Raw genomic sequence first — 17,481 nt, 5'->3', positions numbered from 1 at the left:
AGGCGCCGCCGCCGCCGCCACCCGGGGGGTGGGGGCGGGGGGTAGTACCAAATATGGGAAACTGTTGGGCACACTCAAAGTTAACAAGTTAGAAAAAACTTTAGCACTCGATCTATTATGGAATCTGAAGTTATTGTCAACATTCTATCTTTTAGCATTGCTTTCTGATTTATGTTGTTTTGGGATGATTCTCTTGCCATTCAAGAATCCCGGGCATGCATAAGACCTAACTGAACACCAACAAATGCTCAAAATGGAAATGAAAAAGGATAATAACCCTCCCTTTTTATTACTATAATAGCATTTCTGCGATTGCTATTATCTAACACTTTCATGTTTGCTCTATCTTTAGTCAACAACCAAAATGCATACAATTACAGAAATAATCACAATCACAGGGCAAAAGAAGGTACCATATATTTGGCAAAGTAGTACAGAGTTATAAGCACTAGCACAAGTCTGACACCATTAGCCATCAAGTAGCGAAAGAATTGCTTTCAAAAGTGGTCAGAACAAATTGTGAGAGAATGTACTTCCTTGTAGCTAAAGGACCTAGCACAGGTTGAAATTGGGCAGTTTGCCAGATCATTGAAAATGTTTTTGGAAGCTCAAAGTGGCATGATGAACACAGGAGAGAATAATCTGATGCATCTAAGCAAATTTACATTTCTGAGCGTGAAAGTCAAGGATTTCTTGTACCTTATACATGAATATTAAGCAAAATAAAAGTATCCTACAGCACGACTCCTCTTGTAACAGGACAGAATCAATTGAGGCCCAATGAATTGATTTAATTTTCACCAGACGAGTTTTTTGACTCAACACCGGAAAGTCTTCTGATCCATTTCCTCTGTGATGTCGTAAAGGGTGATACTGTTGTGCGAGATGGCAGACGTTCAGAAACTCCTGTAGGGGGAAGTTCAGCTGGAAGTGCGGCAGCTGTACTGGTAAAAGCATTCAGAACAATGAATGCTAATATAGGTGAAAGGTCCAGAGTTCCTCCAAGTGGTGGAATTATCCCACGAAATATGTTCAAGTAGGGATCACATATGGTGCTGAAAGAAATAAGCAATTGTCAAGACAACGTGCTCAAATTGATTTATAATGTTCACAAGAGGCATGATTCACATTTTGTCATACAATTGGATGGATACAATAGTACCACAAAAAGTTTGTAAGTAGACACTAAAAAAGTACAAGAAGGCCATTCTGCACATTACAGATCAAAGATACTTTTGCTCCTTGTTCAAGAGGGGAAGAAATCACTAAGCAGTAATTACTAAATCTCATGATCTGCCTCTGCAGCAGTATTCACATGGTTCACACCCATAAGCGCTTCAAATGCTTATAGATGTTATTTTAAGGGGAAAAAAGGGACTATAGTCATTGTACAAGTCAAGAAGAAAAGACAACATTTTGTTAGACCCTTTGAGTCAACTAATGAACCTTAACTACTTAATATTTTCTTGTCGCACTTCCAATGGTCCTCCAAATGAAATATTGGATACCTCTAGCAAGGACTAGATCAACATTCAAGTTGTTACTTTATCTATGTTATGCTACACGTATATGAGCCAAATGATTTTCTTTCATCCAGAATTAAGCCACATATCAGTTTCCAGAGATAATGAACTCAAAGGAAAAACAATCACAGGCATGTGCAAATTGTACCATATTTCAACAAAAATTTACCAGAGATACTGGCATGAAGTTTAAGAATTCAGATTATGACATAGTTGTTTTTAATACTTATAATCCAACATGTGATGCACCAAGAGTATGATGTCCAATATGTGAAATAAGCTTAAAAGCATTCAGAAGAAGTAAAATAGTAAGACAAACCTCAAGGGGCTAACAACGGCTGGAGGAGCATTAGGAAACCAGGTCAAAACAAGCCTAACAATTAATAATGTATTATAGATGTTCAGGAAATTCAGAATCCCATTAGTAACCACAATTCCAGCAACCGAATCGCCAGGTAAGATGGCTGCAAAGTTATGGTTGGACTGGGCATCCAAATGTCCATAGTTTCTGCACCGCATCTGTAAGGTAAAGTAGAATCAGGTGCACAAGTTCAGTGGCCACAAAGATACTCCTCTATCAATGACATTTTCCAATGCATTGAAAGGGTTAAAGAACACAAAAACGTTAATAACAAACACAGATATTTTAAAACGTGCTTGACTGAATCTTGAAGCAGGACTTTTTATACACCAAGTAACTGCACAAGCCGTTATTGTTAAAATATGTCGTTCAAACTATCTACTCTAGTAATAAATATTTCAAGCAGTACAAAGAGGGAAAGTATCTTGTTAGTCAGACAAAATTATGTTCATCTGATTCCTTTTTAGCCTTGACATTTGTTACATGTTAAGGCTAAAATCATACATCTAATGCCTGGACACAGAACACAAATAAGTCAGTCTGCATTCCCATCCAACTGATAAAGGATTAGATAACAGAGGTTTCTGATCCAATTTACATTAATTATTGGTCCTTCTATTTGTCTTCCTAAACTAGGGAAGTCAATGTTACCAAAATCCTCTTCTCCTTAAAACAGGCACACTTTGATCGCTTCCTCTGTCTTCTCCAGATTCAATTTTTCATACCCTTCTTCTCGTTTTCCGTCTTTCTCTTTCGGCTTTCCCAAAGAGGCAACAATATAAGAACAATATGAACTGCATTCTGAGCTCTGATTATTAACACTACTACTATATACCAGAAACTAAGGGCTGTTCGTTTTTCTATTGCGCAACGAAGAAATCATGCTTCATAGGCATAAAGAAGTCACAAAAAATCCCTCTCCGATCCTTCTTCTTCTCAACATTGTATTCATTCATCCTCTGACTACTATTCTTTCTCCAGTGTTTTCATTAATTTGTCCTTTGAATCACTTGTTATGACTATGACAACATTAATCAAAATAAAACCTCATCAAACAAGTCAGAGAAAAATGCTCAAGAGGAATGCTCTTTTGTGGAATGTATTGCTGAGAGGGGAGACACGTTTGGATTAAAGGAGAGGAGGGAGTGGCTGATGGGAGGGGCAAGCGGGGCAGGCAGGTAGAAGGGGGATGAAAAGTCTCTTTTTTTTTTCTTTTTGGGTATCGAGAATTACTGATGAATCTCAACGTAATGTGGACCAAAACTTACTCGTGTCTTTCTCAACTTTCTCTTAGCCCTCTGATATTCCAAATTTAAATCCCACCATAAATTTCATCATCTAGCCATCCTAAGTAATACGATTTTGCATAATCTACACTGCCCTAAAAGCTCAGTCAACCAATCTACCCCATCATGCTTAATCCACATATTTTCAAGAACAAAGAACGCATGCCAAATAAGTAAACTACATAAAACACAAACAAAAAAAAAAAAGAAAAAAGAAAAACAAAAGCAACCCACATCAAATATTCCTGCTGTTGACAAAAATCAAATGTTCATGCTCTTGCGAAAATCCTGCCTTGCAACCGACCATTCAGACTAAAGTTTGAATCTTTTCATTTAGTTTTATGCAACTTTTTCTCCAATAACCCAATGACGAAAGCCAACAAACAGTTATTATTTCCTACACTCAAATGCTTCTATTGACAAATTTACAATGTGAAAAAAGAACAGACGAAAAATATGGAACACATACCTGAGAGCTGAAACTTTGGAGATGAGAAGAAAACGATAGAAGTCTGCAGAGAAGGGGATTCTGTGAAGCTAAACCATGCAGCATGCTGAGGAATTTATCAGCAGATATGAGAATGGAATCATGGAGTTGAGTGGCAACGTGGGACGCTGCTACTTTTAGTAACTGTAGGTTTGGCTTCAAATGTGGAGGAGCCGGTTGCCTGAAATGCGGGGGAGCTGAAAAGGGTAGTAATGTTAGACAATTTGGGGTGGATTTTTTCGTTGCAAATCTTTCTTCTTCCTTCGACATTGTATCTTTTGACAATGGATTGTCCGAAGAAGAAGAAGAAGAAGCCATACCTTTTTCTTCTTTTGCACTGAAAAATGTGGAATTTGAGCTTTAGAAGATAAGGTGATGGGGTAGGCTGTTGTCTGTAGAAATGGGCGAGTCCGGACGGCGTCGCATTGATCCGCCGCTTTACTGCTATGCAAGAAGGCGTGGTATTTATCGGATGCTGTACGTTACGCTTTTGGAGAAGCAGACCAGCTGAAAGTGGGCCGTGTTTCGTTCTTCAAATGGGAACCCGGGCCTCTGTCTTAACCAATGCCAATTGCAGTCTAATACATATATAGTTAGTATGTTTGGATAGTAGATTGTACGGGAAAATTTTTTGAAAAAAAAAATATATTGTAGCACATTTTTTTGATATGACGTATGTAAAATAAAAGAAAATCAAAAAATGTGTTGATAATATATACAAATAATAATTGACAATTCAAGTAAGATATTCAAAAATAGATACTGAGGCCCTTGTTTGATAACTCAATTTAGCACTTAATTTAATGAATACAAATCTTAACATGTTTAGACGCGTTTAATAACAAAAAATTGAACATCTGAATTAATTAAAGTAGCACTGAATTTTCTAAACAAAACTTGTTCTAAAAAAAAAGTGATAAGCTATTCACTTATCACTGAACGTGTGACATACACCCAAATATATTAGATTTAATATTTAACAATTCAATAATTTAATGGATTCAATTTCAGTTTTCAAACTTCAATTTTATCAAACGCGCTACAGTTTTACGGAACGCTTTACAATGAGATTTGCAGCGTCTCTAAATACTAATCGATATAATCGATCAACCAAAGAAGTCGAGAAAATGAGATTTGCAATCTTTGCATTTAAAGATTTGCGATTGATCCTAGAAAGAAAATCGAACTTGGGGGAACATGTTTTGATGTACAGTTGTATCATTTTGTTGTACAAGTGAATTTTGCATTTCTTTTTTTTTTTAAATTTATGTATAAAAGCGTGAATTTTATGCCCTTCACAACTTAACTAACACTTTAAAGAAATAAAAAAAAAAAAAAAGAGGCTATCAACAAAAAAAAAATTTAAAAAGGGGTTACACATTTTTTTATGGAATAAGGACCCGCACTTTTTTGGATTCCAAAAAACCACCACGCCATTTTTTCCACCTGCCACCATTGACCTCCAGTCACCACCAACCATTTCTGTCCATCATTTATTTTTTCTATATTTAATTCCTTTCCACCACAATTTTGTTCACGTGTTAATCATGCCATCCTACTCATCAAAACTCATTTTGTATTAGTATGATATTATCCACTCTAAAACACATTTATTTTTGTATTAGTATTATATTATCTACTTTAACTAACATAAGTTGATTTAATTTGCCAGAATGAAGCACTTTTTCACAAAAAATCATCTGAATTCTACTGCTGAAGCGAGAACTGTGTTGATAAACTATCTGCGAGAACCTTTTTAAACGATTTATGATACGAAAGATATGTCCTGACTGACTTGTAATGGTGACTGAAATTGAATTCATCCAAATTTTGATATTAAAAAAAAAATTATTCAATCTTGACCATGAAAAGTTGTCAAAGAAAAACACACTCTCTCTCCCATCTGGCTATTAAACACTTGGATTAATTTTTAATAGTGATCTAATTCACGCCTTCAAATTTCTGATTTCTTTCTCTCAGCTCTTTCTTCCATTCATTCATTTCCTCGTCTGGTTTTCGGACAATGATGACGTCAGCTTCAGCTGCCGATCTTCTCTGCTTCCCTCTCTCACTCCCTCCGCACCCTTCTTACCGCTACTCCTCCTCCTGCTCTAGTAGCTCCTGCATTCCACTCCTTCAGAAACGGCGTCGCAATGCTGCGTCTCAGCATCCTTTTAAGCTGCTCTCTCACAATTTCCCCAACCGACGCCGTTCTACTCTCTCTGTTTTCGCCAAGGCCGTCGACTTCAAGGCTCCGTTGACGGAGAGCGTCGGGCCAGACGGAGACGGAGAGCCCAACTCGACGGTGCTCCTCGATGTCACGGGGATGATGTGCGGGGCGTGCGTGTCACGCGTCAAGTCAATTCTGTCATCCGATGACCGTGTTGACTCCGTCGTGGTCAACATGTTGACCGAGACGGCCGCGATCAAGTTGAAGAAGGCGGCGGAGCTGCCGGCCGGGGAGGAGTTCGCTGAGAAGCTGACGCAGTGTGGATTCCCGACGAAGATGAGGGAGTCGGGGCTGGGAATTCAAGAGAAGGTGAAGAAATGGAGAGAGATGGTGGCCAGGAAAGAGGCTTTGCTTCTGGAATCGAGAAATCGGGTGGCGTTTGCTTGGACGCTGGTGGCTTTGTGCTGTGGAGCCCACGCTTCGCACATATTGCACTCCCTGGGCATTCATGTTGCTCATGGTAAGAGCAAATTTTTCAAATTTCTGTCTTTTTATTTTGCAATCGTTAAATATTGCAAGCAGATGCTTGAAAAAAGTCGAGCTTTTGATGTTGAGAATGTGGAACAGGGTCTGTTTTTGAGGTGTTGCATAATTCTTACGTCAAATGTGGTTTGGCATTGGGAGCTTTATTGGGACCTGGACGAGGTTAGTGCATTTAATTCTCTTTTAGCTTCCCGAATCTTTCTTTTCCTTATTAAAGCTGTCAATGCCACTTGTCTTTTTGTGTTGTTTTCAGTTTTTGGTTTGATTGTCCATTTGTTGCATTTTAATCTTAATTGAAATTTCTCTCACCATGGCGCTTTCTTTGGACACAGAAATTTAGACGTTCTTTTCATTTTCTTTACACAGTGTGATCATTTGTGAAATTGGTCATGTTCGAGTTATTGAATTTATTTAGGCTTTCTTTGTTGGTTCTCTCTCACAGTAAAAATTATATTGAATTTGGAATCATGGAATATTCACATTAAGCTACAATGCTACATGTTGCAGTTCTAAATTTTAACTCAATTCCAGTTCTGGTAAAGAACCAAACACAGCCGTAGTAAATTTTAAATTAAGAGTGCTATGAGAAACAAGGTGTACATTAAAGTATAGGACCACGGAGATCACATTCTATTGTTTTTTAATGTTATTTAGATTGAAAGAATCTTTCTTGGACCTTGGACATGACTCCTCTATGATTTGTTAATCTTCATCAATAGAATCTAGTAATACAATCATTGTCTTGTGGACCTAAACAAGATTTCAAACAATCTTTGCCTGAATATCAATCGGAATTTCATTGCTTAAGTATGATCCTTGTTCTCAATGTCTACAAATTTTTTTTTTTTGGGGTACAAATTGTTGGCTTGTTAGTAGTTCTTCAGAACTCCAATTTATTCACTTCACTATTGATGAAATTCTGTGTCAGACTTGCTTTTTGATGGTTTGAGAGCATTTAGAAAGGGATCGCCCAATATGAACTCTCTTGTTGGTTTTGGATCTATTGCTGCATTTGCCATGAGCATGGTAAGAATCTAGTCGTTGCCTGTCTGAAGTTCTTCAAAGAGAACTAGTGTCGATTTTATTCATTATTTGTCTACATCTCACAAGCTCTTCTTTTTTGCAGGTCTCACTACTTAACCCTGAACTAGAATGGGATGCATCATTTTTTGATGAACCGGTTTGTTTTGTTGTCTCTTTCCTTTTCTTCTCCTTTAAGAATATCTTTGATATGTACTTATTTTTGTCTAATCATTTAAGTTCATTGCCTCAGTCTGATTTTCAGAAGACTTTGCTAGTTTGAGGACTGATTAGTATCCAGAATTTCAGATTCTGGTCATAGAGGAATTCTAGCTTATATGTCTCCTCTGATGTCTGTGCAGACAAAAACACTAGATAATTATTAAGAAGCATTGAACCTAGATATTTTCCTGGCTAAATAACCTTAATTAGCAGTAGTGCCCCATGATATTTTCCCATTTGATCTTTTTGTTTAAATTTCTCAGTCAACCTTGTTATTTTTTAGTAATCAGGTCATGCTTCTTGGTTTTGTACTATTGGGACGCTCTTTAGAAGAAAGGGCGAGGATCAGGGCATCAAGTGACATGAACGAGCTACTGGTATGCTATGCTTTGGTTCAGATAACCAAAATTTCTTGCCACTACATGATGCTTATGAGAATTTCCATAAAGAAAGTCATCCTGAAAATCGTATGTTTTAAGTGAGTAGAATCCTTGATGCGAAATGATGCTAGTGCATTATGTGTGGGAAAATACATGTTGATGTTTTCCTTCACTAACCACTGATGAAGGAGACTAACACTCTGAAACTGACATTTTACATATGCGTATCCTCATAGCATCTGACTGGATATAAGTTACACTCTATAGACCCAGCTTCGCTGTTGCAATCACAGTACTTATGCATAGTAGAAGTGTGAGTTTTAGCATCAGAAGTTAAAATCACAGTGGGACACTAGTTTCCTTAGAGTGGGCATGGAGATTTAGATGCACAGGGCTTTGTATAATTAATAAACGTACACAACAAACTAGAAAGACCATGTCATGCTTTATTGAATTGTAATGATAGACAATTCATATTTCAGGAAAATCAAATCCTGAATATTGGATTGACTTCAACTTCTAAACTTGAATATTCATTTTTTCTTGAAGTTTTCCTGATCAGTCAGTTTTTGTTCAGTCACTCGTATCAACTCAATCTCGCCTTGTGATTGCTCCCTCTGGAAGTGAGTCTGCTGATGATAGTGTGCTCTGCACTGGAGCAATGTGTATCGAAGTTCCCACTGATGACATCAAAATTGGAGACTCAGTGCTGGTTTTGCCTGGAGAAACAATTCCAGTGGATGTAAGTAAATTCTGGTTTCTGTGTTGAGTTTTTGCCACTTTAGAATTTCATACCACCTCAAATGGTTTCTATCACATATGCAAGCACCCTTTTATGAATGGTGTGATTTCTTATTAAACTTTGTACACTTAGAAATTTTGGTCACCTGTAATGCAAGAAAACTGTGTGTGTGTGTATTTAATATGAAGAACATATGAAGCCAAGCAATAAGTAGTAGTTGTTTATGAATTGGTTTTAATTTAATCCAGTTGTCTGATACTTGTAATCAACCTCAAGGAGGATTGGGCAAGTTGACTGCCTGGATTGTTGAATCTGCATAACCTTTTCTCTCCATGCCATATTCTCTTTCAAGAGTATCAGACCATAAAATAATAGAAAAGGTTTATTTGCATTTGATTTCCGTAAGAAATATGCAGAATTGCAACTGATTGCCTCTTTTCATGTTTTGCCTTTTGAGATGTCAGGTTAAAGCTCCCCTTTCTTGTCATGCATGCTAATTTGACATTCTGCACATATTGATTGAAAATCTCAAATTGTATATACAGGGGAAAGTACTTGCAGGGCGAAGTGTTGTGGATGAATCCATGCTCACTGGTGAATCTCTTCCAGTATTCAAGGAAAAGGGTCTTCTGGTCTCCGCTGGAACTATAAATTGGGTAAGTGCTTTTGAAGATATAGAGAACCTACTAACACGAATCTTTTCTGTTTTTCTTATTGACTCAAAAGAATTTTTGTTTGCCTTCATCAAAATAAGATGTGATTTTCGTCAAGTAAAAATTGGCTGAGGCTGTATGTAAGGTCCCATTACCTGTGGTATTTTTTTCAATATGAAGCATGAGCTTTAATTTGTCTCTTGATTTTTTCATTCCAATATATGAGCTTTATTTGAGTCAAAGGAACCGAACATCGAAAATGTTCATGTTTCTTCACATGATTCGCTATAACCTACTTTAGTACTGTTGCTAGGAAGTTACCTGGATATATACTAGGGAAAGAAATTGTTCTAGAAGCATTTATGACACAGTCTTCTCATTATCGATTTAGTCTTTGATTGAAAATAATTATAGTATTGCTATTCAGGATGGTCCTTTAAGGATACAGGCAACCACTACAGGTTCTAATTCAACAATAACCAAGATTGTTACCATGGTGAGTAATATGCTGCTTTTATGATAATCATTGCCGCATTTAACTGCTTCCTTCAGCTTCAGCAATTGCTGATATTGCATGAATTCTTGGTTAATTGTTTGATAATTTGCTAAAATTTGCTTCTTGTGTACAATATATTCCCCCCCCCCCCGCGGGGGGTTTTTATGTAAGAGGACTTAATAGTGAAAAGTTTGGTAAAAAAATGAGCTTATTGGAATCATTCAAGTAACAGCCTGTATCCATACACCGTACTTATGGTTGGCTGGTCTAGAATGGGTTCTGACCTGAGAAGTGCTAATTCAGTTCGGATAGACTTCATTCAAGAATGCCGCCTCTGGAACCATAAGAAAAGAAGTGCTTGATTTGTATCTTGGCCAAGTCACATGCGACCAAATGGTTGACTTTTTGTTGGCTGGTCTAGGGTGGGATATTGATTCATATTGCCGCCCACTCAAGTGACACAAAATGGGAAAGGGGAAAACAAGGATTGCAACATACTGAGTCTTCAGAACTTCTCTTTTCCATAAGGGCACTGCAATTTTAGTAGCTTCAAATGTGAGAAGCAGCGAGTTGGAATTGTGTAATTTGTAGGCTTCCAGGGAATATCTCTGTTTCATTCACTCTCGATCTAGCCTACTACTTAGCTTTTGTCAGTTGAAGTACTCTGCAGCTTGGTGCCAATTTTTGTTGAACTCCAGAAGTTGTTGAGCTAGTGCAAACTTGCATATGGCATACAAGAACCACTTCGCAGTCTCTGCATGTTGTGATACTTAAGTCACAAGTCCACGTCTTTAATGCGCATGATGCTAAGATATTGGGTGTTTGTCTCACATTTGATACAATATTGACAGTTTGGAACTTGGGGGTTGGTGCCATTGACAAAAGCTTGAGGATGTTGTTCCAGTGATTGTTAGCGTTTGTCCCAGTGTAATATCTGAGCTGGAAGTCCCCTGTTAATATTGGATGCACGGTAGCTAGGCATACTATTGTCTCTATTTTCAAGGATAGTCCTTTGCTTGTTTCATGTCTTGGGCTTTTGTGTGAACATTACCTAGATGGGTTCAAGATTGAACTTATGTCCGTATCCTCGCTCCTCCAGGTTGAAGATGCGCAGGGCCGTGAAGCACCTATTCAACGGCTAGCAGATTCAATTGCTGGACCATTTGTGTACACTGTAATGACTTTATCAGCTGCAACATTTGCTTTTTGGTAAGGCTATTACCTCTTGCAGTTCACTTACTTCTAAAGCTGATAGCATGCAAAGAGTAAAATGTCATTGAGAAGTCATTGGAATGGCTCTCAGAAGGATGTAAGGGTAGTAACATGATGCAGTAGCGGAATCACTGCATCATGTTACTACTCATGGGTTCCTCCATTCCTTCGTAGTGGTATTATGCTTCAAGTGTTTTGCTCCTTTTGTTGTTATCTACTAATTCTTTCTAGTTTGAACTTTAATTGAACTTACAAATAAGGTCTTTTATGCTTTAATTGATATTTGCTGGCTATATTGTATAAGGAACTATATTGGGACACACGCTTTCCCCGATGTATTGCTGAATGATGTTGCGGGGCCTGAGGGAAATCCTTTGCTCCTTAGTTTGAAGCTTTCTGTGGATGTCTTGGTGAGTTACACTCGAACGATTAACCTTTCAAGAGTAATGACCTGTCCAAGCTTAGAGTACCTGTCCTTCTGTAAGAAGTGGGATCTTTTCCTGGTTATGTATATTCCCTTTTATTTTTGCTTTGTTACCGTGGGTGGCCTTGTTCCTTGCAAGAACTGTGTTCTACCATTGCCGCTGATGCACATAATTTACCCAGATTCTCAGATGATTTCTGTGTGTATGTTTTAGTTTTTCGTGTCAAACACTGAAGTTTTCCTCTATTTGCGATTGATCAAAATGAATTTGTTGCATAAATTCAGATTAATTGGCTACATGTTCTTTTCTCCAGGTTGTCTCCTGCCCATGTGCTCTAGGTCTTGCTACACCAACTGCGATACTAGTTGGCACCTCTCTTGGTACTTCACTTGAGCTTGCTCTTACTTCGTCCTGTTATTTAGATGCATAACTGGGGCAACCAAATAACCCCAACTCACCACTCCCCCTCCACAACCTCTACACCAAAAATAAATAAATAAATAAATAAATAATCTCTCCCTGCTGGAGGTAAAAAAGGGTCGTCAGGATTATAGGAAGATATTAGCCTCCTCCAAGGTAATGACAGTTTCGTATTTATGGTCTATATGATGAAGATGAAAATGCCAAATTTTCATCTCAATTGGCTGACCTTTTAATGCTTTCAATTGAACACATCTAAAAATTTACCTTCAGATCTTCACATGTACTGTTCATGACAAACTTACTTTTGTTCCATCTATGACTGAATAGGAGCAAAACAGGGACTTCTTATTAGAGGAGGAGATGTGCTGGAGCGCTTGGCTGGCATTGACCATATCACCTTGGACAAAGTACGTGAAAAGTTTTCTGAAGCATTATGGAAGTGGTGCTTTTGTATGCTTAATTTTTATTTTTTTTCATACATGTGGATGGAGAGCCTGTTAGATCTTGAGAAAATTAGTATGCTGTACTCCTCTTAGAAGCAAAAAAAAAAAAAAAAAGTTTTCTAAGTACTTTATGCTGGTGTTGACTCTTTTAACTTTGATATGCCTTTTTAACTTTCAGACAGGAACTCTGACAGAAGGTAAACCTGCTGTCTCTGGTGTTGCTTCCCTGAGCCATGGAGAGTCAGAAATCCTTCGGATGGCTGCTGCAGTGGAAAAAACAGCCTCTCATCCGATTGCAAAAGCTATTTTAACCAGAGCAGAATCATTAAACTTAGATCTTCCCCCCACACGTGGACAAATAGCTGAACCTGGTTTTGGGACATTAGCAGAAGTAGATGGGCTTCTAGTTGCAGTTGGGACTTTGAGTTGGGTTCATGAACGTTTCCAGCAGAAAACAGACCCCTCTCATCTGAAGATTCTGGAGGAGTCTGTGATGCGTCAATCATCAATGAACAGTTCATCATCAGTTCATTCAATAACAGCTGTCTATGTTGGACGGGAAGGAGAGGGTATTATTGGTGCCATTGGAATATCTGACAGTTTACGTAGTGATGCCAAATCGACAATGCTCGGGTACCTCCTTTTTTTTTTAATAACCTGTCTTAGGGAGTTGACCTTGTGTGATAATCCTGACAAATAATCTGCAGAAAGGTCTTTTTTTTTTTAATGACCTGTCTTAGGGAGTTGACCTTGTCTGATAGTCCTGACAAATAATCTGCAGAAAGGTTGACAAATAATGTGCAGAAAGGTTTAGGTACTTTTAGGCACATTTTCTTGATCAATGATTTCGATCAAATGGTGCTCCCTGGTTTCTAGCTTTTAAATTTTGGTTTCCTTCGAAGTACAGCCGTGTTATGTGGCTTTTAAATACCTTCTATTCTTATCAAATGATGAAGAAATGCACTTTTCATACCCTTTCCTGCTTTTATCTTTCTGCAGTGTTATATAGTTGACATATAATTTTGCTCCTGCATCATGAACAGAAGTTTGTCAATCTCACTTCTTGGACAAGAAGTTTAGCTTACAAATCCCCACAAAATGAAGTTTGTCCACAGCCAGAGTCCACGTATGAAAATTATTAGCAGAGAATGTAATTTAGATCTTGGAAGGCAGGAATTTAATACATCTCTAAGTTGTGGAGTTTCTTGATATCATGCATAGTAATCAAATTCATGACCAAACGAGTAGTTGAAATACCTGATTTTCCATACTTGTTCCTCTGCAACCTGTTCCTCTAATGAGGATAATGTTCTCCTTAGACTATAGCATTGCTCCCTTGTCGGCTTAATTTTTCTGTCACTTTTGTGTTGCATTGTTATGCTGTGCAGCTTATACTATCTGACACGCTCTTGAGTATCCACCAAAATAAAATTCCTTGCCAACTGCTTCTAAGTTGGCTAAGAATTTGATATGTTTCTAAGCTGTGGAGTTTCTAGATACCATACACAGTAATCAATATCATGACCATATGAGCATTTGAAATACCTGATTTTCCATTCTTGTTCCTCTGCAACCTGTTCCCCTTATGAGGATAATGTTCTCCTTAGACTATAGTCTTGCTCCCTTGTTGGCTTAATTTTCTGTCACTTTCGTGTTGACTATCCACAAAAGAAAATTCTTTGCCAACTGCTCTGGACTAAGAAAAGAAAAAGAAAACCTTCTCTCACTTGCATTGTGGGCCTGTTGCACATGGATCTCTTGCAGCTCATTTTCTGGACTTTCCTTGTGTACTTCTGGACAGGCTCAAACAGAGGGGAATAAGAACAGTCCTCCTATCAGGTGACAGGGAAGAGGCAGTTGCAACTGTAGCCAAGTCAGTTGGCATAGAAAATGAATTTATCAATGCATCCTTGACTCCCCAGCAGAAATCTGGTGTCATTTCCAGTCTTCAAGCTTCTGGACACTCTGTCGCAATGGTAATTGTCCATTAGTGAGGGCTTATATATCTTTTGGAATTATATTCTGTCATAAGCATCAAATTTGGCATGATAAATGTGTTTATGTTTTTTTCCTCTTCTGAGTAAGGAGGGAGCAAGGGTAGACTGAATTGGGTACAGCTAAAGCTACTCTAACGCTATGCAGTATATTGGGTCCAACTCTCATTGCTACCATATTGCAGCAGCAATAGCAGCTGCCTTTAGGCTAGGTAAATGATGCATTGTAAATAAAATAAAAAGCAAAAAGTAGTGGAAGGATCATACTGATGTGATTCATGTCAGGATTGGCAAAAATGGTAAACCCACCATGCCAGCATCCAAGTCCCACCCATTCCCCATCCTGCTAGGCTATAGTAAATGATGTATTCAAAAAATCTAAATAAAAAATAAATAAAAAAAGAGAAAATACAAGATTGAAACTTGCGGTTGATGTCTTCTTCCTACCTAAGCTCCATCATTTAATAATTTCAATGATAATTTAATTAGCATGTGCTTTTGAGGGAAATCACATCACAGAATTTGTATGTAACCCTGTGAAGAGATGTTTTGGGAGGCTTCAGATGTTTCTTGTAGGAATAGCATTATACTGCTTATTTCCTTTCTTGGTGAATAAATTATTTGTTTAACCCAAGTAAATTTTATGTCTGCAAGACATTAGCATATGCTCAAATCTCAAATATTCAAATTGGTTGCAATTGCTGGCTTTATGATGACTGGGCCTTGTTGGAGTATTAAAAGATTGTATACTGGAGTAGAACAACCACATTGTGTTGTTTTGAAATTTTAGCACCTTTCTTTGACTTGACTTGTATTTTTGAAGGTTGGCGATGGCATCAACGATGCACCCTCTCTAGCCCTTGCAGATGTTGGAATTGCTTTGCAAATAGAGAAGCAAGAGAATGCTGCATCAAATGCTGCATCCATTATACTTCTCGGTAACAAACTTTCACAGGTATGCATTTTCTCTTTTTGTTTTTTTTGAAAATAACATTATTTATACCTTTTTTTATTGATATCAGGTCCATGGTCCATACTCAATTAGTAAAACTTGTATATTCTCTTTGCCGATTGTTTATGTCAATTAACGAGGAAAAGTGTAAGATTAATGCTTATTATTCATTAAATGAACTTCCGCTTTTTTTTTAAAACGATGGGTGCAGACTTTATCGAAAACAACCAAAAAAAAAAATAGTGGGCACAAATTGTGTGATTCAAAAGCATTGATGCTATGTAACTCTAAAGCACTCTATGAAAATTGATGCATGATCAGTTAGCTATCTTACATCTCCTTAATTTTGTGATTGTGTGGACCGTTATTCTTAAAATTACTCAACTGACACTTCCTTCAATGTTTTTCTGATCAAACGCTAGCAATGCATGTAATCGAACTCGAATGCCCCACAGCATGCTGAAATTTACTATGAGACGTTTATAAGGAAGTTTACTTCCTTTTTTCGCAAAAACTTTAAATTATCTTAGTGGTTTTATCCAGAGATGTATTGCAGAACGAGAAGAAGAATATCTTCAGCACAAAAGAGTGGATAGGAGGTCCAAATTTTTATGTTATTTGACAATTTGGAATTGAGATAGAGACGTGTGTATGCGTGGAAAGTAAATTAATTCTTCTTGGAATCTCTGACCATGTTTGTCTTACCTTTTTTAAAGTTCATATATCAAATTTTTTGTGGTCTCACGTGCGATCCCAAGTTTACATGCTTACCCTTTTAGCCAAGCACAAATGAAAGCTTCTTGTCTCACTAATAATGAAGTCATTTTGGGAGACATCTTCTCTATTTTGTGAATGGTCATTTCTGTGTAGAACAGTTTGATTATCAATGTTAATTCCACCTGGAATTTGTTGCAGGTAGCAGAAGCAATTGACCTTGCACGCGCAACAATGGCAAAAGTTCATCAAAATTTGTCTTGGGCAGTTGCATACAATATTATTGCAATCCCCATTGCAGCGGGTGTATTACTTCCTAATTTTGATTTTGCCATGACTCCTTCACTTTCAGGTAAGAAAAATACTCCTCTTCGTTGTTTCTGAGGACACTGTTTAGTAAAAGGAACTAAACTTGCCTTGCTTTCCCACTTGTGCACAAAGAACATTGCTAAACATATAGTACTAGTAATCACATTCTCTATACTGGGCTTATATTCTTTATTGGGCAACTGATATGACAATATAAGTTGGCTATTACTTTTCCCCTCGTGTAAACTACCACCCTGTGCACTAATGGTTTAAACCAGGCTTTAGCTGTCTCGAAAGAAAATAGAAGATTTTCATTTCAAGCATTTGTTCGAGGAACTAAGAGTTTGAGTGACTGAACTGAATGCTAAAGATACATTGCTCATGAACCTTTAAATTGAATCTGTTTGGGCAATTCCAAAGGAATTTACCACCATTTCATTTTCTGGTATTTTCATTTTGCAGGTGGGCTGATGGCTTTGAGCTCAATATTTGTCGTCACAAACTCATTGCTTCTTCAGTTTCATCGGTCTGACAGGAAAGAGAAAAGGGCAGACGACACTCACAAACCTGTCTAATTGATGAACCTTCCTCCTCCCTCGCCTATCTGTTCAATCATGAAATTTGTAATGTAATATCCCGTATAGCATGGAATTGTTTGTTCTGATTGCAATCAAATAACAGATGATCTCCGAGCAACAAAATGATCATATTCACTCGAGTAATATCCGTATCAAAATTCCTATTGTATACAGTTTGGAGTGAAGGAACTAGGCAATGCTTCAATGGCTGGGAGTGAAAAGTGAAAACCACTAAACTGAAAGCTTCCCTATTGGTATAAAATGCAAATTTATACCCTTTGTGTCTCTGAAAAAACAGAAGTAGAAAACATGAGAGTGCTGTGGATTGGAAATGGGAATACATTATTGTACTTCAGTTCTTTTTTGTTTGGTTCAAAGGGTGAATATCCTGTTACCATCACATTCTGATATATAGACGATTGTACAATCATGCAGTAGCAGGCCAGGCTGGTTAGCTTTCGTACAAGGGTGACTAAATTTTTTAACCTTTTGCTCAAGTTAGATGCAATTATTGACATAGGGAATATGTATAACTTTTACTTTACCTT

At 37.6% G+C, this 17,481-nt stretch overlaps 2 protein-coding genes across 2 annotated transcripts; one reads left to right on the top strand and one right to left on the bottom strand.

Annotated features, from left to right (window-relative positions):
- Window positions 1-638: 638 nt before the first annotated feature.
- Window positions 639-4,029, bottom strand: LOC113706288 (ylmG homolog protein 2, chloroplastic-like). The gene is made up of 3 exons (XM_027228157.2): window positions 3,640-4,029; window positions 1,843-2,042; window positions 639-1,055 (listed from the first exon to the last, which is right to left on the bottom strand). Exons 1-3 carry the CDS (start codon window positions 3,973-3,975, stop codon window positions 791-793), a joined length of 801 nt encoding a protein of 266 aa, XP_027083958.1. The 5' UTR covers window positions 3,976-4,029; the 3' UTR covers window positions 639-790.
- A 1,571-nt stretch (window positions 4,030-5,600) lies between these two features.
- Window positions 5,601-17,077, top strand: LOC113706776 (copper-transporting ATPase PAA2, chloroplastic). Its single transcript, XM_027228767.2, has 17 exons — window positions 5,601-6,347; window positions 6,455-6,532; window positions 7,299-7,396; window positions 7,497-7,550; window positions 7,903-7,989; window positions 8,570-8,734; window positions 9,280-9,390; window positions 9,815-9,883; window positions 10,983-11,092; window positions 11,400-11,505; window positions 11,834-11,900; window positions 12,271-12,350; window positions 12,565-13,019; window positions 14,188-14,362; window positions 15,204-15,335; window positions 16,248-16,398; window positions 16,818-17,077. Exons 1-17 carry the CDS (start codon window positions 5,681-5,683, stop codon window positions 16,928-16,930), a joined length of 2,718 nt encoding a protein of 905 aa, XP_027084568.2. The 5' UTR covers window positions 5,601-5,680; the 3' UTR covers window positions 16,931-17,077.
- Window positions 17,078-17,481: the final 404 nt, after the last annotated feature.

The sequence above is a fragment of the Coffea arabica genome, chromosome 8c (assembly GCF_036785885.1).
Source record: "Coffea arabica cultivar ET-39 chromosome 8c, Coffea Arabica ET-39 HiFi, whole genome shotgun sequence".
NCBI classification, from domain to species: Eukaryota; Viridiplantae; Streptophyta; class Magnoliopsida; order Gentianales; family Rubiaceae; genus Coffea; species Coffea arabica.
This window is presented reverse-complemented; position numbering and strand designations above follow the sequence as displayed.

What these genes read in the sequence shown, in the direction of transcription:
- LOC113706776 (XM_027228767.2), top strand. Translation starts at nt 5,681, where the DNA reads ATGATGACGTCAGCTTCAGCTGCCGATCTTCTCTGCTTCCCTCTCTCA. An exon ending in CTGCATTTGCCATGAGCATG is followed by an intron (nt 7,397 to 7,496) that starts GTAAGAATCTAG and finishes TCTTTTTTGCAG; the next exon opens with GTCTCACTACTTAACCCTGA. An exon ending in TAACCAAGATTGTTACCATG is followed by an intron (nt 9,884 to 10,982) that starts GTGAGTAATATG and finishes TCGCTCCTCCAG; the next exon opens with GTTGAAGATGCGCAGGGCCG.
- LOC113706288 (XM_027228157.2), bottom strand. Translation starts at nt 3,975, where the DNA reads ATGGCTTCTTCTTCTTCTTCTTCGGACAATCCATTGTCAAAAGATACA. An exon ending in TCCAAAGTTTCAGCTCTCAG is followed by an intron (nt 2,043 to 3,639) that starts GTATGTGTTCCA and finishes TTTACCTTACAG; the next exon opens with ATGCGGTGCAGAAACTATGG. An exon ending in GCCGTTGTTAGCCCCTTGAG is followed by an intron (nt 1,056 to 1,842) that starts GTTTGTCTTACT and finishes TATTTCTTTCAG; the next exon opens with CACCATATGTGATCCCTACT.